The 15,893-nt window shown below is 42.9% G+C and overlaps 2 protein-coding genes and 1 long non-coding RNA gene across 6 annotated transcripts in view; 1 reads left to right on the forward strand and 2 right to left on the reverse strand.

Annotated features, from left to right (window-relative positions):
* The window catches only part of scn1lab (sodium channel, voltage-gated, type I like, alpha b), a 35,605-nt gene extending 34,746 nt beyond the window's left edge, over window positions 1-859 (reverse strand). Inside the window, exon 1 of one of the 4 annotated variants that reach the window (XM_056370267.1) lies at window positions 272-859. The gene's annotated coding sequence lies outside the window, so the exon portion shown is untranslated. The remainder of the gene's footprint in view (window positions 1-271) is intronic. The other 3 variants (XM_056370265.1, XM_056370263.1, XM_056370264.1) reach the window with 3 other exon arrangements.
* A 636-nt stretch (window positions 860-1,495) lies between these two features.
* On the reverse strand, window positions 1,496-4,753 carry LOC130165521 (uncharacterized). The gene is made up of 3 exons (XR_008826819.1): window positions 4,506-4,753; window positions 2,343-2,526; window positions 1,496-2,107 (listed from the first exon to the last, which is right to left on the reverse strand). It is a non-coding gene; the product is annotated as an uncharacterized LOC130165521 (long non-coding RNA).
* A 632-nt stretch (window positions 4,754-5,385) lies between these two features.
* LOC130165646 (cordon-bleu protein-like 1) lies at window positions 5,386-14,324 on the forward strand. Its single transcript, XM_056371093.1, has 10 exons — window positions 5,386-5,484; window positions 7,318-7,470; window positions 7,581-7,782; window positions 7,925-8,198; window positions 8,825-8,866; window positions 9,011-9,093; window positions 9,202-9,396; window positions 9,570-9,789; window positions 11,825-13,675; window positions 13,834-14,324. The coding sequence occupies exons 2-10, from the start codon at window positions 7,379-7,381 to the stop codon at window positions 13,839-13,841; spliced, it is 2,967 nt and encodes a 988-aa protein (XP_056227068.1). The 5' UTR covers window positions 5,386-5,484; window positions 7,318-7,378; the 3' UTR covers window positions 13,842-14,324.
* Window positions 14,325-15,893: the final 1,569 nt, after the last annotated feature.

A 15,893-nucleotide genomic window follows, 5' to 3' on the forward strand; every position in this document is an offset into this window, starting at 1 on the left:
AGGGAAGAATAAAAAAAAATATAAAATATATATTACACTGAGGTTGTATACGCCTATCACGCACCGCAATTAGCGGAGGTATATCAAAGATTAAATATAAAAGATATATAAATCACAATACGTTGTTCTTTCATTGCCTATGTCTCAAACAAAAGACATCAACATTATAGTGTTGTTTCGTCTCTGCAGGTCCCGGTATCTTTCAGTGGAAGTAAAATATCATATTAATAAAGGTTGAGAGACGCTTCTCCAAAGATCTGAATATACTCACCACCATTACGGTGCCCAGCAGGTGGGGACCTTGAAGGTAGATCCCATCTCCGAAAGAATAATCCTTTATTATCGCAGGTATATTGTGAATTTGAGATTTAAAACCTTTGTCTCTTCCCGAGAAATCCCGTCCGAGAGGTTGGAGGATTATCATCTAATAAGAGCTCCTTTGATTTTTTCCTCTTTTTTCTTTTCTTTTTCTTTTTTCTTTTTTTAGCCGCCTTTGCTTGCCGTGGAGAAATCAATCCGCGCTTCCGGTCGGTTTGGCTTCACAGGCTGGGAGTGAATGTCCTTAAAGCTGTGACTGTCGCAAGATGGCCTGGATGTGCACTGCTAGAAAATATCAAACTCATGAGGGAAGCAGAGCAACAGCAACCTGTTGTTGTTCAGAATTCAACCATGAATCACATTAAATAGTCCTATTTTTTTTTTTTAAATAAATAGCCCATAATGCAGATTAGATGAATTAATACTGAGTTTAATTTAATTGATAGCTAAAATTTGTCTTATTTTGGTAGCCGATTGCCCTATGATAATCATCCTGCATATTTATGTTTATTCTTATTCAATTTAATTTGCAAGTTACTTTCTAATAGACCAATGTAACTATAATACACCTGTTTAGTGATGCACAATGCATGACTTTTTCCAGGTGTTTACAACAGTGGTCATATGGTAAATAATGAAAATAAAACTAAAGATAAAGATTATTGTTATATCACTTCTCGAAAGTGCAAAAAGCCACAGTCACATACTAGTGTATCTTTTAGAAGTTACATTTTTGCTGACTGCTGTTAAGATCAAAATATAGTTTATTAATATCTTGAATGTTATACAAATAAAACTCCACTTCTACATTGCCATTAAAGTATTTTGACTGTCAGAAAAGTTGGAAGCTTGATTTTATTTCTATATAATAGATCAAATTTATAAAATAATAAGGCATTTTAGATGAAAACGAGGTGGAGATTGAGGTGACAGGAAACTGTCATGTGCACGCTCACGTGGAAACCACATTGGGGTACAGACCTCAACTCCCTCTGCATTTGTCTTGTAAATTCATGCCACCTGGTGGACAGTTGGCTGCATTACACTCACTCGGTTACCTAACTCCTAATTAAGTTTATTTTCTACTGTAGTTGGGAAACTGTTGCACACAGCAGCATATGGGAAAAACACAAAGGTGGACAAACTGGTGATCCCAGTGCGGGTGTGTGATATGAATTTATCTCCGATGTGTGTGATTTGAATAGGAAAGTAAAGTCTCAGTCAGCAGAGGTAGACACACCCAGTGTAGCATGTCACGCTCGCATGGGCGCAGGCAGTTTCACTTCAGTGTGCAAACATAACTGACAACTCCTTGAAACGCACTTTAACAAGCTGCATTTGTTATTATATCATTTATTTAAGTCCTGCAGCATTTGCCTAATCATTTCCTGTTGCTCATGCATTGCCAATGCTGTTTATCTTTTTTTTTTTTTTTTTTTGTATATCAAGACTCTACAGTCAAGGGGGTAATTCCCTTGAAGGATGAGTGAACATACTCTCCTCCTTTTGCATAATCCTTTTTTTTTTATTCACCTACTTCTGCTGATTTACTCAATAAAAATTCACTATAAAGTGTCTTTTAATTGTCAAGCTGCCAAAATCCAGACAAGAGAGAGTAGCTGATCAAAGCATGAAGTGTTTAATGGACTTTTTTTTTTAGTTTTACCTCTTGCACCACAGACAGTAGAATCTGCCATGACATTCTGGTTTAGGAAGCATGTATGCAGGCTGACAGTATCTGCAGATGTTACCTACAGACCTACAGATCCACAGTCTCTCTTCTCTATCACTGAAACAAAACACATAAATTCTCAAGTCACATTTCTACAGAATTTTATAAAGTGTTTTAACCATATATAACACTATAAAATGTGTCCTTACAATGAACAGTGGCAGATGAAGCCTAAAAAACACTCATTATACAAATTTGACTGTTTGTCAACAATGACATAATGACATTTGAGGACATCGCTTGAAAGTGTTCATGGTGTAAAACACTGTTAATGCACAGAGTGCGCCCATACCTGCGGAGTGTCCTTGGTTATCTCCCACTGGTGTGAGCGAGTTCGTCGCCGTCCTCCTCGGCAGCTGTGTGTGACTTCGCTGCAGGTTTCATTAGAAGCAGGGTGATGAATTTGGGAGCCTCGTTCAGCCTGTGGGGTGTCACAATTAGGTTGTAGCATGTCGGGAAGCTTTCACTGTATAATGCTGCAAATTAGAGTATGGAATTGGGGGAGAAGTATCTACATTTTAATATCCACTGTGCATAACAATCTGATAGCATGTGTCATATCAACACCTGTGATAATAATGAGGACAACTGCTGATAGCATGTCAATTTAAACAACACTGCCAAGGCCTTAGAGTATGAATCTGGTCATCTGATATGATCATTTTTGGTTAATTGCTAGTAACTTAACAAATATGTGATAAAGCAGCGGGTACAAATGCTGGAGGATATGAGGCTCAACAGTACAGATAAATGTGGGCTCACTATTTGACAAGCAACAGGTCAGTAATGTGTTGCATTAGTTTGCATGTACTGTACATACACTTTGATTCTATAAATGTTAAGCTGAAGAACAGTACACCACTTCCTGAGTTTACATGAGCCTACACATGAATGTTGAGCAGAGGATAACACTGGGAAATGAAATCATATTGTTGCCATTTTAATTTCCTTTGACAGGAAACATAAAGCTTGTCAGTATCACGCCACTTATTTCCTCCCCCGTCTCTGGCCCAGTGTGGATTTTATGCTATAGGCCATGTGGTAAATCTGTCTCTGTCCTTCTACCTGCTTATCTAACATTAGAGGTACAACTCCAATGCTTGCTAGGCTAGTGCATGTGTGTGGCCTGGCCCTCTTCCATTTCACAACATGATAAGTGATGATACAGAGCGCCGGACTGGATGGTGTGACTAACAGGCTTTCTGTTCATCTGTTAGTCATCAAAAGAAGTTCATTAACCTAGACAGTCACACAGTGATATGTTTACTGCAGCCAGCTACTGTAGGAGCTCATTGAGTCTCCACAGACAGACTTCACAATGAGATTACAAGATTACAGTCCGTGTGGACATGTGTTCCCTGCGCTTAATTTGATTAAAACTCCCACTTAACTGCCTGTTACTGCTCACCTACCGCATGCAGATGAATCAAGAGCTGTGTGTCATACTACAGCAGTCTGCCCCATAGATAACATCAATTTCATTCATTAATGAGGTGCAAAACATTTTCTCTATGAGAGAGTTTTGGCTAACTACACATTATTTTTAAATGTAAAAACCTTCTCTGAATCAAAGCTAAATAACTCTACAGTATAAGTAAGTACTGTAACAATAAACCAGTGACACTGTGTCAATAATGGGGGAAATATAAGATAATATCTAATAGTTTGAGGCTAATGTGATATTTAAAACAAATAGCACAAAGTAGGTCACTGAAGTTGTCTTACCCTCTTTTGGTAATTATTTCTTTAAACTACAAAGGTGTAAAGATTAAGATAACTTCACCGCCAATAAATTAAAATTAAATCCAAAAAATAAAATGTATCTAACCCAATAATCTAACAAGACTAAGAGTCTACTGTCACGCTAGCTGTTCGGCTAACGTCAACATGCTAACACGTTTACAGTGACAATGCTAATGTTGCTGATGTTTAGCAGGTATTTTTACAGTGATCACCTGTTAGCATGCTAACATTTGCTAACGTCAACATGCTAACACGCTCACAGTGATAATGCTAATGTTGCTGATGTTTAGCAGGTATTTTTACAGTGATCACCTGTTAGCATGCTAACATTTGCTAACGTCAACATGCTAACACGCTCACAGTGATAATGCTAATATTGCTGATGTTTAGCAGGTATTTTGACCATCTTAGTTTGGTGTGTTAGCATGCTAACATTTGCTAACGTCAACATGCTAACACGCTCACAGTGACAATGCTAATGTTGCTGATGTTTAGCAGGTTTTTTTACAGTGATCACCTGTTAGCATGCTAACATTTGCTAACGTCAACATGCTAACACGCTCACAGTGACAATGCTAATGTTGCTTATGTTTAGCAGGTATTTTGACCATCTTTGGTGTGTTAGCATGCTAACATTTGGTAATTAGCATTCAAATGTTTGCCACAGTACATGAGATAAAAATACAGAATACACTGAACTTATTGTACTTACTGTTCTGTATGCTGGAAATGTTCCTGTGCAATATATTAAAATATAATTGTGTCTATTAATTATCTGCACAATTAATGAATTACAGGAGTTATTTTTAGTCCACACACCTCCCTCAACTTGCCTCAACTACTTCTTACAGATTTACTATGAGGGCCTTAGCTGCCCTGAGAGGACTGACGTGAACTTGTTTCATTCAGCTGAGTTATACAAGAAGGTGTGAAAGACAAATTAGTGACACAGAGAAACAAAAGTACAAGCAACACAGTGTAACTTTCCATGGGAACAAAAACAGTCTCATGCAAAACCAAAAGCTCAATATTGTGGAAGCAGAGGACAAACTGCATTTGTTGATTCACTGCTGTTCCTGTTCTGAAGTACTTTCATGTCACATAACCTCCATGTTCAATAAGATATAATACATTGTTTTATTGAACTGACCCTTTAGCATTGATTTACATATACCTTGAAAAACTGTTATCTATTTATGATTCTTTTATCAGAAAAGGGGATGAAGCTTGATTAAATAATTTACATTGAAGGCTGTACAGTATGAAGGACTTATAGCTGAGCAAATATTTAGCCAGATCCTATGGAGAGGATCAGTAGCTTATGTGGATTACAGGCCTTTTTACAAATTGAATCGTATACTCTTTTAGGGAAAAGGTTTCGCTTTGCAGACTGGTTCACCAGGTTACAATGTTAATGCCCGTGTAGATACCCCCCCCCCCCCCCCCCCCCCCCCCATCCCTCCCTCCACCACCACTGCCACCCACTAAGCATACACACAGGACACACAAATACAGACATGCAAAGAGAGATCACATGACAGGGCAGGCCCTGTAGGTGTGGTATAGGCTTGTCTGCTAAACAGGGATTGCAAGGGAAAGAGTCCTCACTCCCTGTTCCTCACCCTCTCTCCTCCCATCACTCAATACAGAAGAGAAAGCTGAAAGAGAATGGGAACAATCTATGGACACAGGTAAGTGCAAAATACAATAGACTATAGATACATACTGTATGTAATCAATGTCGTGTCTCTGACTATGGTAGCGTGGAGAGACGCAGCCTTTTAGAAGCACTAATCCCTCTTACTGGGGAAACAGTGTAAGCTTATCTGGAAGTCAGCATTACTGCTTGGACAACATGGCCGAGCACAAACAGGGGCTGAATGGAGCTTGTCCTCAGAAACATTTGTTTGTGGATAAAGATGACTTTTTATAGTTTCATTACAGTATTAATCCAATATGTCAACTATACAGCAGGCTCAGTTTCTCTAAGGCATTGCACTGAGGATTATTTAGCTCTTTCTACCAGTAGAACAATGATCCTATTGTTATAATATGCTTTTGGAAGAATTTATTTATTTATTAAATACTTTTATTTAACAAAAAGTAGAACCAGCGGACAAATAAATGAACAACTGAATGAAAAAGCTATGTTTCAGTATTACAAATATATGAAGAGTAAATTCGCAGATAAATAAATAAGTAATTATTTCAGTTTGTGCTTTAAATTCTCATATACAAATGTAATATATGTACATATATTGAATTTCCATAAATGATGTATATGTACATATAAAATAAAAGTGAGTATGTAAAAATTATTCATGAAACCTATTATAAATTTGAATACATATGTCTAGCCCATACAAATATGTATGTTTATGTATATAAAAGCATATAGAATTTTTATATGTACGTTGTTTTAATAAACTTGCATATATACATATATAGTTGCAACGTGTTATACCATATAAAAATTCATCATATACATATGTTTTAATATATGTACATGGATATTTCATATAGGTTATAAACTTATATCCAGAGGATGTATATACTGTATGTGATAATAATATAACTTGCTGTAGGGACATGCATGTCATATATGACGTTTCTGTATGGGAATATATATTAACACATTTTATATATTAAATACATATTTTATTTTTAAATGTAGTTTGACTCCAATAAGATATGTTTATGTTTAAGTTTATCTAAACTGACAATAATAACTGACGATATTGAATTATTAATGTCATACTCAGTCACCTCTTTACGTGCGCGCCAGAGGCAGTGCCAGTAGCGCGCGCGCGTTGATGAGCAGATGCACACAGCTGTGTTGTTGGCACGCGCCGGTGAGCTGCTGGCTTAAAATACACCGAGGGCGTTGACTTTATTCAAAGTGTTAAAAGACGCTGTTCCTAAGCGACGGAGAAGAAGCACGTAGGGTCAAAGGTGAAGACACACGGAGTCGTTAAATACCTCGAAGGAGGAGGAGAAGTTTCCTGGACTGTGTCGGTCGTTGTTGGAAGTTACTCAGTAGTTTTACAGGCAGACACAGCAAAGTTGGAAACGTTGATTTAATTCAGTTTTCAACACTTTGGATTCAGGTTTCTGATTTTGCTGTGGGAAAAGTTTCACGTTTGAGGAAGAGGCTTGTCAGGTAAAACTTTAATGTGTTTATTTGCCTCATGATTTTGGCTTTTTACAGGCTTGGAATGAATGAATACATCAGATCTGTGCTATCATTAAAAACAATACATCAGCTTAGTCGTAGGACAGTTCTGCTGAGTGTTTTCTGACCAAATAATGAATCGATTAATAGAGGAAATAAAGGATTTTTAAGAGATAGATTTATGGATGTACCTACAGTATGAGAGTGAGAGTCACACCCTCAAATCTCTGGGATGTTTTCGAGCAGCTGTACCTCACTGACTGTTTGTTGTTCCTGCAGTGACGTCTCAAACAGCCTAAATTATTTACTTAAAGTGATCCATTTAATTCCCGCTATGTGTCTTACCTGTCAGGAGGTTTACCTGACGTCGGGAACAGCATCAGATCTTGGGTGGCGCCCTCAGCTCCCTCGAGATGGAGGAACAGGTGAATCCGTTGGAGAGGGACCACTTCCTGTCCGTGGTTCTGCCAGGGGGGATGGAGAAGAACGCCACGGTGCATGGAAGGTCGGCCATTTCTTCACTTTTTCTTTTCTTCTGTGCAGCAGTTTTCAGAGTTAAAAATACTCAGAAGAACTCAGATTTAAGATAAATTACTGTCATTCTTCTCTCTCTAGTAAACCAGTGATGGACTTACTGGTGACCCTTTGCGCAACTTACCACCTGAATCCGTCTGACTACACTGTCGAGGTTCTGTCGCCGAACAAGAACAACATCAGCTTCAAACCAAACTGTCCTATCGGCTCTCTAGAGGCGGAGAGGATTGTGCTGAAGCCCAAGATGGTGGAGGAAAAGATCAGGAAGCCATACATGCCCGAAGTAAGAGAATGAGGATGTAAAGTCTGAAGGGTTCAGGATCCTTTAGATATAACTTCTACTTTATTATTAGGAATATTTATCTTGTTGACTTTCAGTGTCAATCCACAACTGCATGAAATAAGCAGAAACTCTCTCTTTGCAGGCGACTGTGCGTCTGTTGATCAACTACAACAAATCCCATAAGGCAGTGGTGCGAGTGAATCCCAGAGTTCCCCTTGAGACGCTGCTGCCGCTGGTGTGTGACAAGTGTGAGTTTAAAGTAGAAACCACCGTCCTGCTGAGAGACTGTCAGTCCAAAGAGCCGCTGGACGTGACCAAGACCTTAAACGACCACGGGCTGAGGGAAGTGTTCGCCAGAGATGCGGCCAGTAAGGAGCCGGCGGAGCATCAGCTCCGACCCAAGACACCTGAAGCAGGTACGTCAGCGGACTCAGCTTCTATTCCAAAACCCTGAGCGCTGTATGTCCCACTGAGTAATGCATAAAATAAACTAAACCCTCGCTCTTGTGTTCTCCTGCTGTTGCATTGACACACGGCTTTTGAAAAAGCTCGGTGCTTTTCAAGCTCAAGGCTTTTCAAGCGTTAGACTCGGACCTAAAAATACCATGTTTGATTTATTTTCCAGCTTTTCCCACAGCGGCCCCCGAGAGCTCAGCGCACTGCGAAAACAAGCTCATGCAAATAGACGAGAACATCAGCAACAATTTGAGTCACACGCAGCTGTGATGTGTTCCTCTATTTGCTTGTTTTCTGTCCTTGCAGTTTATTCTGTCGTCACATCTGTGTAAACTGTGTTTGAAGCTCTAAATGCAGCTTGTGTTTTGTCTATTTGCTAAAGCTGCGGCGTGTTGAGCTCTCAGGGCCACCGTACTTTGAGTTGAGTTCCCTCCCTCCTCCTAATGGACGTCCTGCAGCTCACTATCCCACTGCTCCACACACATCTAGTTTGAAATGAACTCTGGGATGTGTAGTGTATGTGTATGTATCCACGTGGGTCTCAGTAAAATGGACTTAAGATATAATAATGGTGGTGTTTTCTCAGCTGTGGCACCAACAGAGCTGATCTCACCTCCTGCTCCACAAGGTAACACACACACACACACACACACACACACACACACACACACACACATACACACACACACACACACACACACGTCCCTGCACAGTCTCAGCTGTTGTCCAGCCTTCGTTCCATTCACTGATCAGGTTCTCGTGCTTCCTGCAGACCTGTCGAAGAAGGAGAAGAAGCAGAAGGAGAACGCAGGATTCCTCAGCTTATTCAGAAGAAAGAAGAAGAAACCTGAGATGGTACGTCGGCAGCTGGCGATGTCACGTGATGTCAGCTGTTTACTTGGATATGGACGCTGCTCTCCAGTGAAGCAGCTCGTCTGACCTGATCATTTCCCCTCTCTGTAGGAAGAAGCAGTGAGTGCTCCAACTTCTCCCGGTCTCAGTAAGCAAATGGCGGTCAGTATGAGTGAGCAGGATGTTTGCTCTTCTGACACCCTGCAGGCAGATATGCCCAAGAAGAGGCGAGCGCCGCAGCCACCCATGGGTGCATCGCAGAGCGTCCCCAACAACCTCAGCACCTGTCATCTCAGCGGGCCACAGGTAGGTTAATGGTGGGGAGGAAAGACTTCTTCTTTCTTCTTCTTCTTCTTCTTCTTCTTCTACTCTGTCTGTAAATTCTTCTTCACCTTCTTCTTTGTGTGTGTTCTTCTTCAATTTTCGGTGTTTGGAAAACAATGGTGAAATCCTTCAGTAACATAATTATCTCTCTGTAGAGATCAGCAGAATCTACCTTAAGGAGTACCAAGAGGAGGGCCCCACCCCCTCCCTGTGCAACCATGCTGCAGGAGCCGCAGGAGCCGCAGGAGCCGCAGGAGCTGCATAAGCTGCATGATCTGCAGGAGCCGCAGGAGCTGCAGGAGCCGCAGGAGCCGCAGGAGCTGCAGGATCCCCGGGAGCTGCAGGAGCTGCAGGCAGACACACAGCAGGTTACAGGTAAAATCTTCATCGATGACCTCTGAGCTGAGTGATTGGATCCCGTTTTATTACTGTGAACTTCCTGTTTATCTTGCCATCTGGTGGAGAGAGCTGAGGCAGCATCACTGAGACAGCAGCACAGATGAAATATGCTTGTCGAATAATCCCAATTGACCTTTTACAGTATGTCAGTGGAAATCAAATGGGTTTAGAGTAGGGGTGGGGGTGGGGGGTGAATTCTTGTATCTGCCAAATCCTCACGGCTTCATTCAGGGTCAAGAGAGATTGAAGTTAAATCAAGATTAAAATGTCAAAGTTAAAAGCATCAAATAGAAGATTTAGCAAATATGAGATTTAGCAGTTAAATCCAGCACAAAACGCCTGCTTTTATCAGCCCGGGCAATTTAACCCCGCTCAGGGCAATTAAAGTGACCCCGAGCCTTGTTCATAGAACATGTTGGCTTCAGTCCGTCCCGAGATAAATCCCTCCATTGTCCGAGCTTTCATTCCCCTGTATTAGTCTGTCTGATATGCTTTTATCGCCGGGGTTCAGCCTCTCTCTTTTTTTCCTGAGCTGCTTTCACAGGCTTTGAATGGACAATGGTCATTCTGTTATTAGACACAGGTTAATGGGGAACTGTAATTACGTGAGGAACACTCGCATTGTGCAAATAGTTTTGAAAAAGTTTTAAAGCAGTTCTTCTTCTTCCCTGTCAGTGTTGTAATCATCAGATTAAATTAGTGTCTCGGTTCACTCCCTTCATAGTCAACACTGCTGAGTCGGTGTCAGTCGCAGGCGGAAAAACAAACTCCCGGCCCAGAGCTGATGATGGTTAAACACACTCCTGCTCCTCCTGCGCTTATATAATCATGACGTGTCAGAGTCTGAACGCCTCCATTAAGGCGGGAACAGTGTGAGAGTTTCATCCCGGTGGAACTTCATCGTGAACGTCATGATTGTAAAGATGGCCGCCCTAAAGCCGAGCTCTTTCTCCTCCCTGCTTACAGACTCTGTGTTACCTGAAGGGGCTGATTGATGGCTGCTGCTGCTGCTGCTGTCGTCTCCTTTTCCTCTCCTCCTTCCATCATCCCTCTTCCTCCTCTCCGTCCTCCTCCTGCGTCGGCCTCTTCTTCCTCCTTCCCACCGTAGTGGCTTTTTATGGATGTGTCACTGTGGCCTGCTGCACCTAAACTCTTTTTATTTGTCCTGTTTTTTGTTTTTTTATTTTTTTATTTGCTCATTCTTGCCTGTTTTTGTGAAACTCTGTTGTTGTTTCTTTTTCTTTCCATCGATCAGAGTTTGTAGACTAACTGCCGTGCCTTTGATTCAACATCAGTACTTGGTAAATGAATCATCTCGACCGTTTCTATGTTTATGGATCGACCAAATCGATCAAAAAAAAGTCTTTATTACCAAAGTGAGCCAATCAGCATGCAGCTGGAGTGAGATCTAATAATGTGAGTGTAAATGAGAGTAAAAGTAAAACTAGAATTTGAATCATGATGTTTATTGTAATTTTCTTTTTTGTTAAAATAGGTTTGATCAAATTGGTTTTGAAAAAAGTATCAATAAGAATCAATATCGAAGTCGTTGGTTCATCAATAAGCAGTTATTATTTTCCTGTCCCTTTTGTGAAATCATAAATATTCTCTTTATTATAATCATGTTTTATATGTTGTATGTTTGTTCCTCTCTTCTATACAGTCTGTTGTATATTAATGTTTTGATATATTTATGATTCTTTGATCTTAATTCTTATTAATTCTAATTTATTTAGACATGGTGCTTCATAATCACATGACACAAGTTTATATGCAGGATTCTTCATTATTAATCAGCATTTGTCTTTTTGCAATAAAAGTTGAATTTAACTGTGAATCTTGATTTCCTGTTAAAAACGTCTCTGATCATTTGACTAAAGTGATTCAAGTTAGAAATAAAACCACAAGAGATAAATGAATGTGGAGAATTGAGTTTCTTATGTGTTTTACATGAAGACCTTTTAATTTGAAAAACTGTGTCCGTGTCATTAAGTCTTTCCTGTCTCCCCAGGGACCGTAGACTCTCTGAACACTGTGGAGGAGCTGAGAGAAAGTGATGAGTCGGCCTCTGTAAACCTATCAGTGTCCTCATCTTCGTCACCACATCCATCACAAACACGCTCGTCCTCATCCTCCTCACGTCCGTCGCTCGATCCGTATCTGCCTTCGTTTAGAGCGAAGGACTTCTCTGACGCCCGCACGTCTCTCGCCAAAGTCCTGACGTCCTCTGTGTCCAAAGGAACGCTGGTGAGGCGTTTGAGGAACTCTGCCACCTTCCCGAAGTTACACAGTGTCTCCTTCACGTCCAGGACTCACAGGGGTCCAGAGGCCGGGGGTTTCTGTGCTGAACTGGACTCTGTTATCAAGTCCAAACTCCCCACTGAGCCTGAGTGGGAGGATCCTCTGCAGAGGAAGGGAACCACCACTTTCAAAGTGGTTCCCTCAAAGAGACAAACGTCCCATGACCCAGAAGTCTCTGAGGACGTCCCAGACCAGGACCAGGTAACTGAGGACGTCCCAGACCAGGACCAGCTAACTGAGGACGTCCCAGACCCATACCAGGTAACTGAGGACGTCCCAGACCAGGACCAGCTAACTGAGGACGTCCCAGACCCATACCAGGTAACTGAGGACGTCCCAGACCCATACCAGCTAATTGAGGACGTCTCAGACCAGGACCAAGTAAGTGAGGACGTCCCAGACCAATACCAGCTAATTGAGGACATCTCAGACCAGGACCATGTAACTGAGGACGTCTCAGACCAGGACCAAGTAAGTGAGGACGTCCCGGACCAATACCAGGTAACTGAGGACGTCTCAGACCAGGACCAAGTAAGTGAGGACGTCCCGGACCAATACCAGGTAACTGAGGACGTCTCAGACCAGGACCAAGTAAGTGAGGACGTCCCAGACCCATACCAGGTAACTGAGGACGTCCCAGACCAGGACCAGGTAACTGAGGACGTCCCAGACCAGAACCAGCTAACTGAGGACGTCCCAGACCAATACCAGGTAACTGAGGACATCCCAGATCAGTACCAGCTAACTGAGGACATCCCAGACCAAGACCATGTAACTGAGGACGTCCCAGACCAGGACCAGGTACCAGTAGAAGATGATCCTGGGAGTGAAGCTTCTCCTGAGGCTGAGGAGGATTCGTATCCCCCTGACAGAACAGACACTGGATCAGTCTCCTCCAGTCAGGAGCTCCAGGCTTCTGACTGGCCAGACTGTCCTCCACCTCCACATGATTCAGACAGTCAGGACTGCACAGGTACATCTCCTTCTGAGGACCGGGACAGCGATGAAGGGCAGGGAGAGGAGGAGGAGGAGGAGGAGGCAGCAGCTGGACTGTCGGGCTGCAGTGACGGTCGGATCCACTCACAGGATCAGAGTGGATGTCTTCAAAGCCCCAGAGGACGGTCTGTAAATACAGATGTGGACCAGTGTGGCTCATACACTGATGAGAAGGAAGCTGAGGAGGAAGTGGTACAAGAAGAGGAGGAGGAGGAAGAGGAGAGTTTCCCTCCTCCTCCTCCACCTGTCTTCTTTAATGAAGAAGTGATGGAGGAGGAAGATGCAAACACTTCCTGTCTGCCACCTTCCCAGCCGACAAGTCCCACCTGCAACGGGCAGACCAACGAACTCAGCGCCGACCACCGACATCATCCAGATGTGTCGACTTCAGCCGCGACGAAGCTCCGGGACAAGATGAGTGCAGGTCCGTCCAGGTTTGCGCAGGCGGTGGCCATGGCTGTGCAGAGGTCCCGCCTCCAGAGCCAAGGGAAGGCTTTCAGCCCGCGGGCCCCCGCCGGTCCCCACGACGCCCTCCCCTCCCCCCCCAGGTCTACCTATCAGTACGGTGAGTCGCTTCATCCACCATGTAATCACAGTTTTCTGTGTCTGAAACCATATTACAGAGTCAGTAGTTTCTCCAGTAGTAGCTCAGTCTTACAGGACTTCTGAATATATGAACTCCAGTAAAGTTTGATGTAATGAACGTATTTGTTTGTGCTGCAGGTGCCTGAGCAGCTTCCTCTCTCCGCTCTGAGGGAGATCCAGCAGCCGGCCGAGGACGCCGCGCTCAACGAGTGACTCGGCCATTAAAACGAACTGCATCAGTTTTCAGAGACGAAACAACTGAGTTGGATTTTGCTAAATATGACTGTCTTTATTTTACCCTGTGTCGTCTCGTTTTATTTTGAGCTTTACGTTCACAGGTCGAACATAAACATTCTGTGTTGTGGAGGAGGCCAAATGTGCAGGACACGAGTTGTTGAACTGACAGCGTCCTGTTTTTTCTTTACTTCCTTTTGACTTTCCACTGAAGACGTGCCAAGACGGACACGACGCTGACGTCAGAGCTTTTTTTGTTGGGTTTTTTTTCTTACTGTAAAACAAAAGCAATGATGTCATTCCAAAGACTTATTCTATGTTTGTGCTGGAACTTTATTTTCTCCCTCAGGATGTACTTTTTGTTTTTTTTTCTGCAGTAAAACTCATGAACTGTGTTTCAGGCTGGTTTGTTTTCCCGCCAGCAGGTGGCAGAAGAGCATCGTTTTTAAATGAGGATCTGACCGTGAGCTGCTTGTTCATCCCATCATCTGCTGGATGATTCACAAGTGACACATTTTAAAAAGAAATAATAGCAACTATTGTTTTTCTTTACTCAGGAGCCATAAATAAGATTTTAAAATATTAATTTAACATTTAAATTTCCATAAGTGTCTCAGGATCCATATGAAGGACAGAATAGAAATATATATATTTAACGGAAACATGAGAATTTCCTGCATTTCCAGAAAGAAAAAGAAAAAAAATCCTTGTTGGAAGCATCAGTTTTATGCCAAGCATTTCAACACCTTCCTGAATAAACTCAGTCCACTTTGCTCACATGCACACACTGTTATGTCTTTAACGGACCCATAGCTCAGGGCAATACTGCATAGCTATACTTGGGTGCCAAAAGAATCCGCACTACTATACGTATTGATCCAGCCCTGGCCTTGGAGGAACAGCAAGGAGCTGTGCGAGGTAGAGACCTCGCCAGAACCGCCTGTGGCTAAACCTCCTTGTTTGCCAGGCCTGGACTGAGTGGGCTCGCTTCAAGACTTTTCTTTCTCTCTCTCTCCAACACTCCTCGCTCTACCTGAGGAGGGAGGGAGGGAGGGAGAGGGAGAGGAGGACGGGTTGCTGGTGGATGATGGGAGGTGACCGTTGACCCTGTCGTGTTTCTGCAGCGCTCCCCCCAGAGGGGGTGCCCGGCCCTCAAGGGCACAGCCGTGTCACACTGCCGTTGTCATGGAGAATGCCATTACCGCCCCTAAGGGAGAGAGCCACATCTAACGTTTAAAAAAAAAATAAAAGTATGTGGAAAAAGAAACACACACACACACACACACACACACACACACACACACACAAGAAGCTGGAGAGAAGCTCTTTTCCTGCCCGAAGAAATGATATCCAATGTAAGTGACAACTGTGGCATTATCCTTCCTCAGCACTGAAAGGTTGGATTTCAACCTGAGCAGCGACGTTCATGATTATGCAGACACAAGAGAGCGGGAATCATAATGCAGCCTAACATGAAATGCTACTCTGTCATGTACGTTTATGATCCAGCACCTGGTACCAAACCGCTATCAGCACCGAGGAACCTTTGAACAGCAACGGACGAACAGGGGTGGTGTCTAAATCCTGGAGGACGCGTCAGTCATGTGACCACGTCCCCCAGGTTCAAACGCCTTAATGAGCCAGGGCCGTGGCGTGAATGCGAGATCACATCCCATGATTCGTCCATGCTCGTGTTGTGTGTGTGTGTGTGTGTGTGTGTGTGTGTGTGTGTGAAGAAACCAATCCTTAACTTGGATTAGATATGAAGAAAAGAAAAAACATGGCTGACTGAGCAGCACGACAGTGACGTGATGGAGCTCAGAGCTTCTGCTGGGTCAACGCTTCGACTCGGGACAGTTTCCTTGGACGAGTGAAGATGTGAGACCGTGTCCTCGCTGCTGCTGCACTTGTTTGCTGCTATTTGTCAACTGGTGTCACTTATTACCATGGAAACGAGTTCAGAC

This window comes from Seriola aureovittata, chromosome 24 (assembly GCF_021018895.1).
Source record: "Seriola aureovittata isolate HTS-2021-v1 ecotype China chromosome 24, ASM2101889v1, whole genome shotgun sequence".
Taxonomy (NCBI): Eukaryota; Metazoa; Chordata; class Actinopteri; order Carangiformes; family Carangidae; genus Seriola; species Seriola aureovittata.

What these genes read in the sequence shown, in the direction of transcription:
- LOC130165646 (XM_056371093.1), top strand. Translation starts at nt 7,379, where the DNA reads ATGGAGGAACAGGTGAATCCGTTGGAGAGGGACCACTTCCTGTCCGTG. An exon ending in ACCCAAGACACCTGAAGCAG is followed by an intron (nt 8,199 to 8,824) that starts GTACGTCAGCGG and finishes GTGTTTTCTCAG; the next exon opens with CTGTGGCACCAACAGAGCTG. An exon ending in CTCACCTCCTGCTCCACAAG is followed by an intron (nt 8,867 to 9,010) that starts GTAACACACACA and finishes TGCTTCCTGCAG; the next exon opens with ACCTGTCGAAGAAGGAGAAG.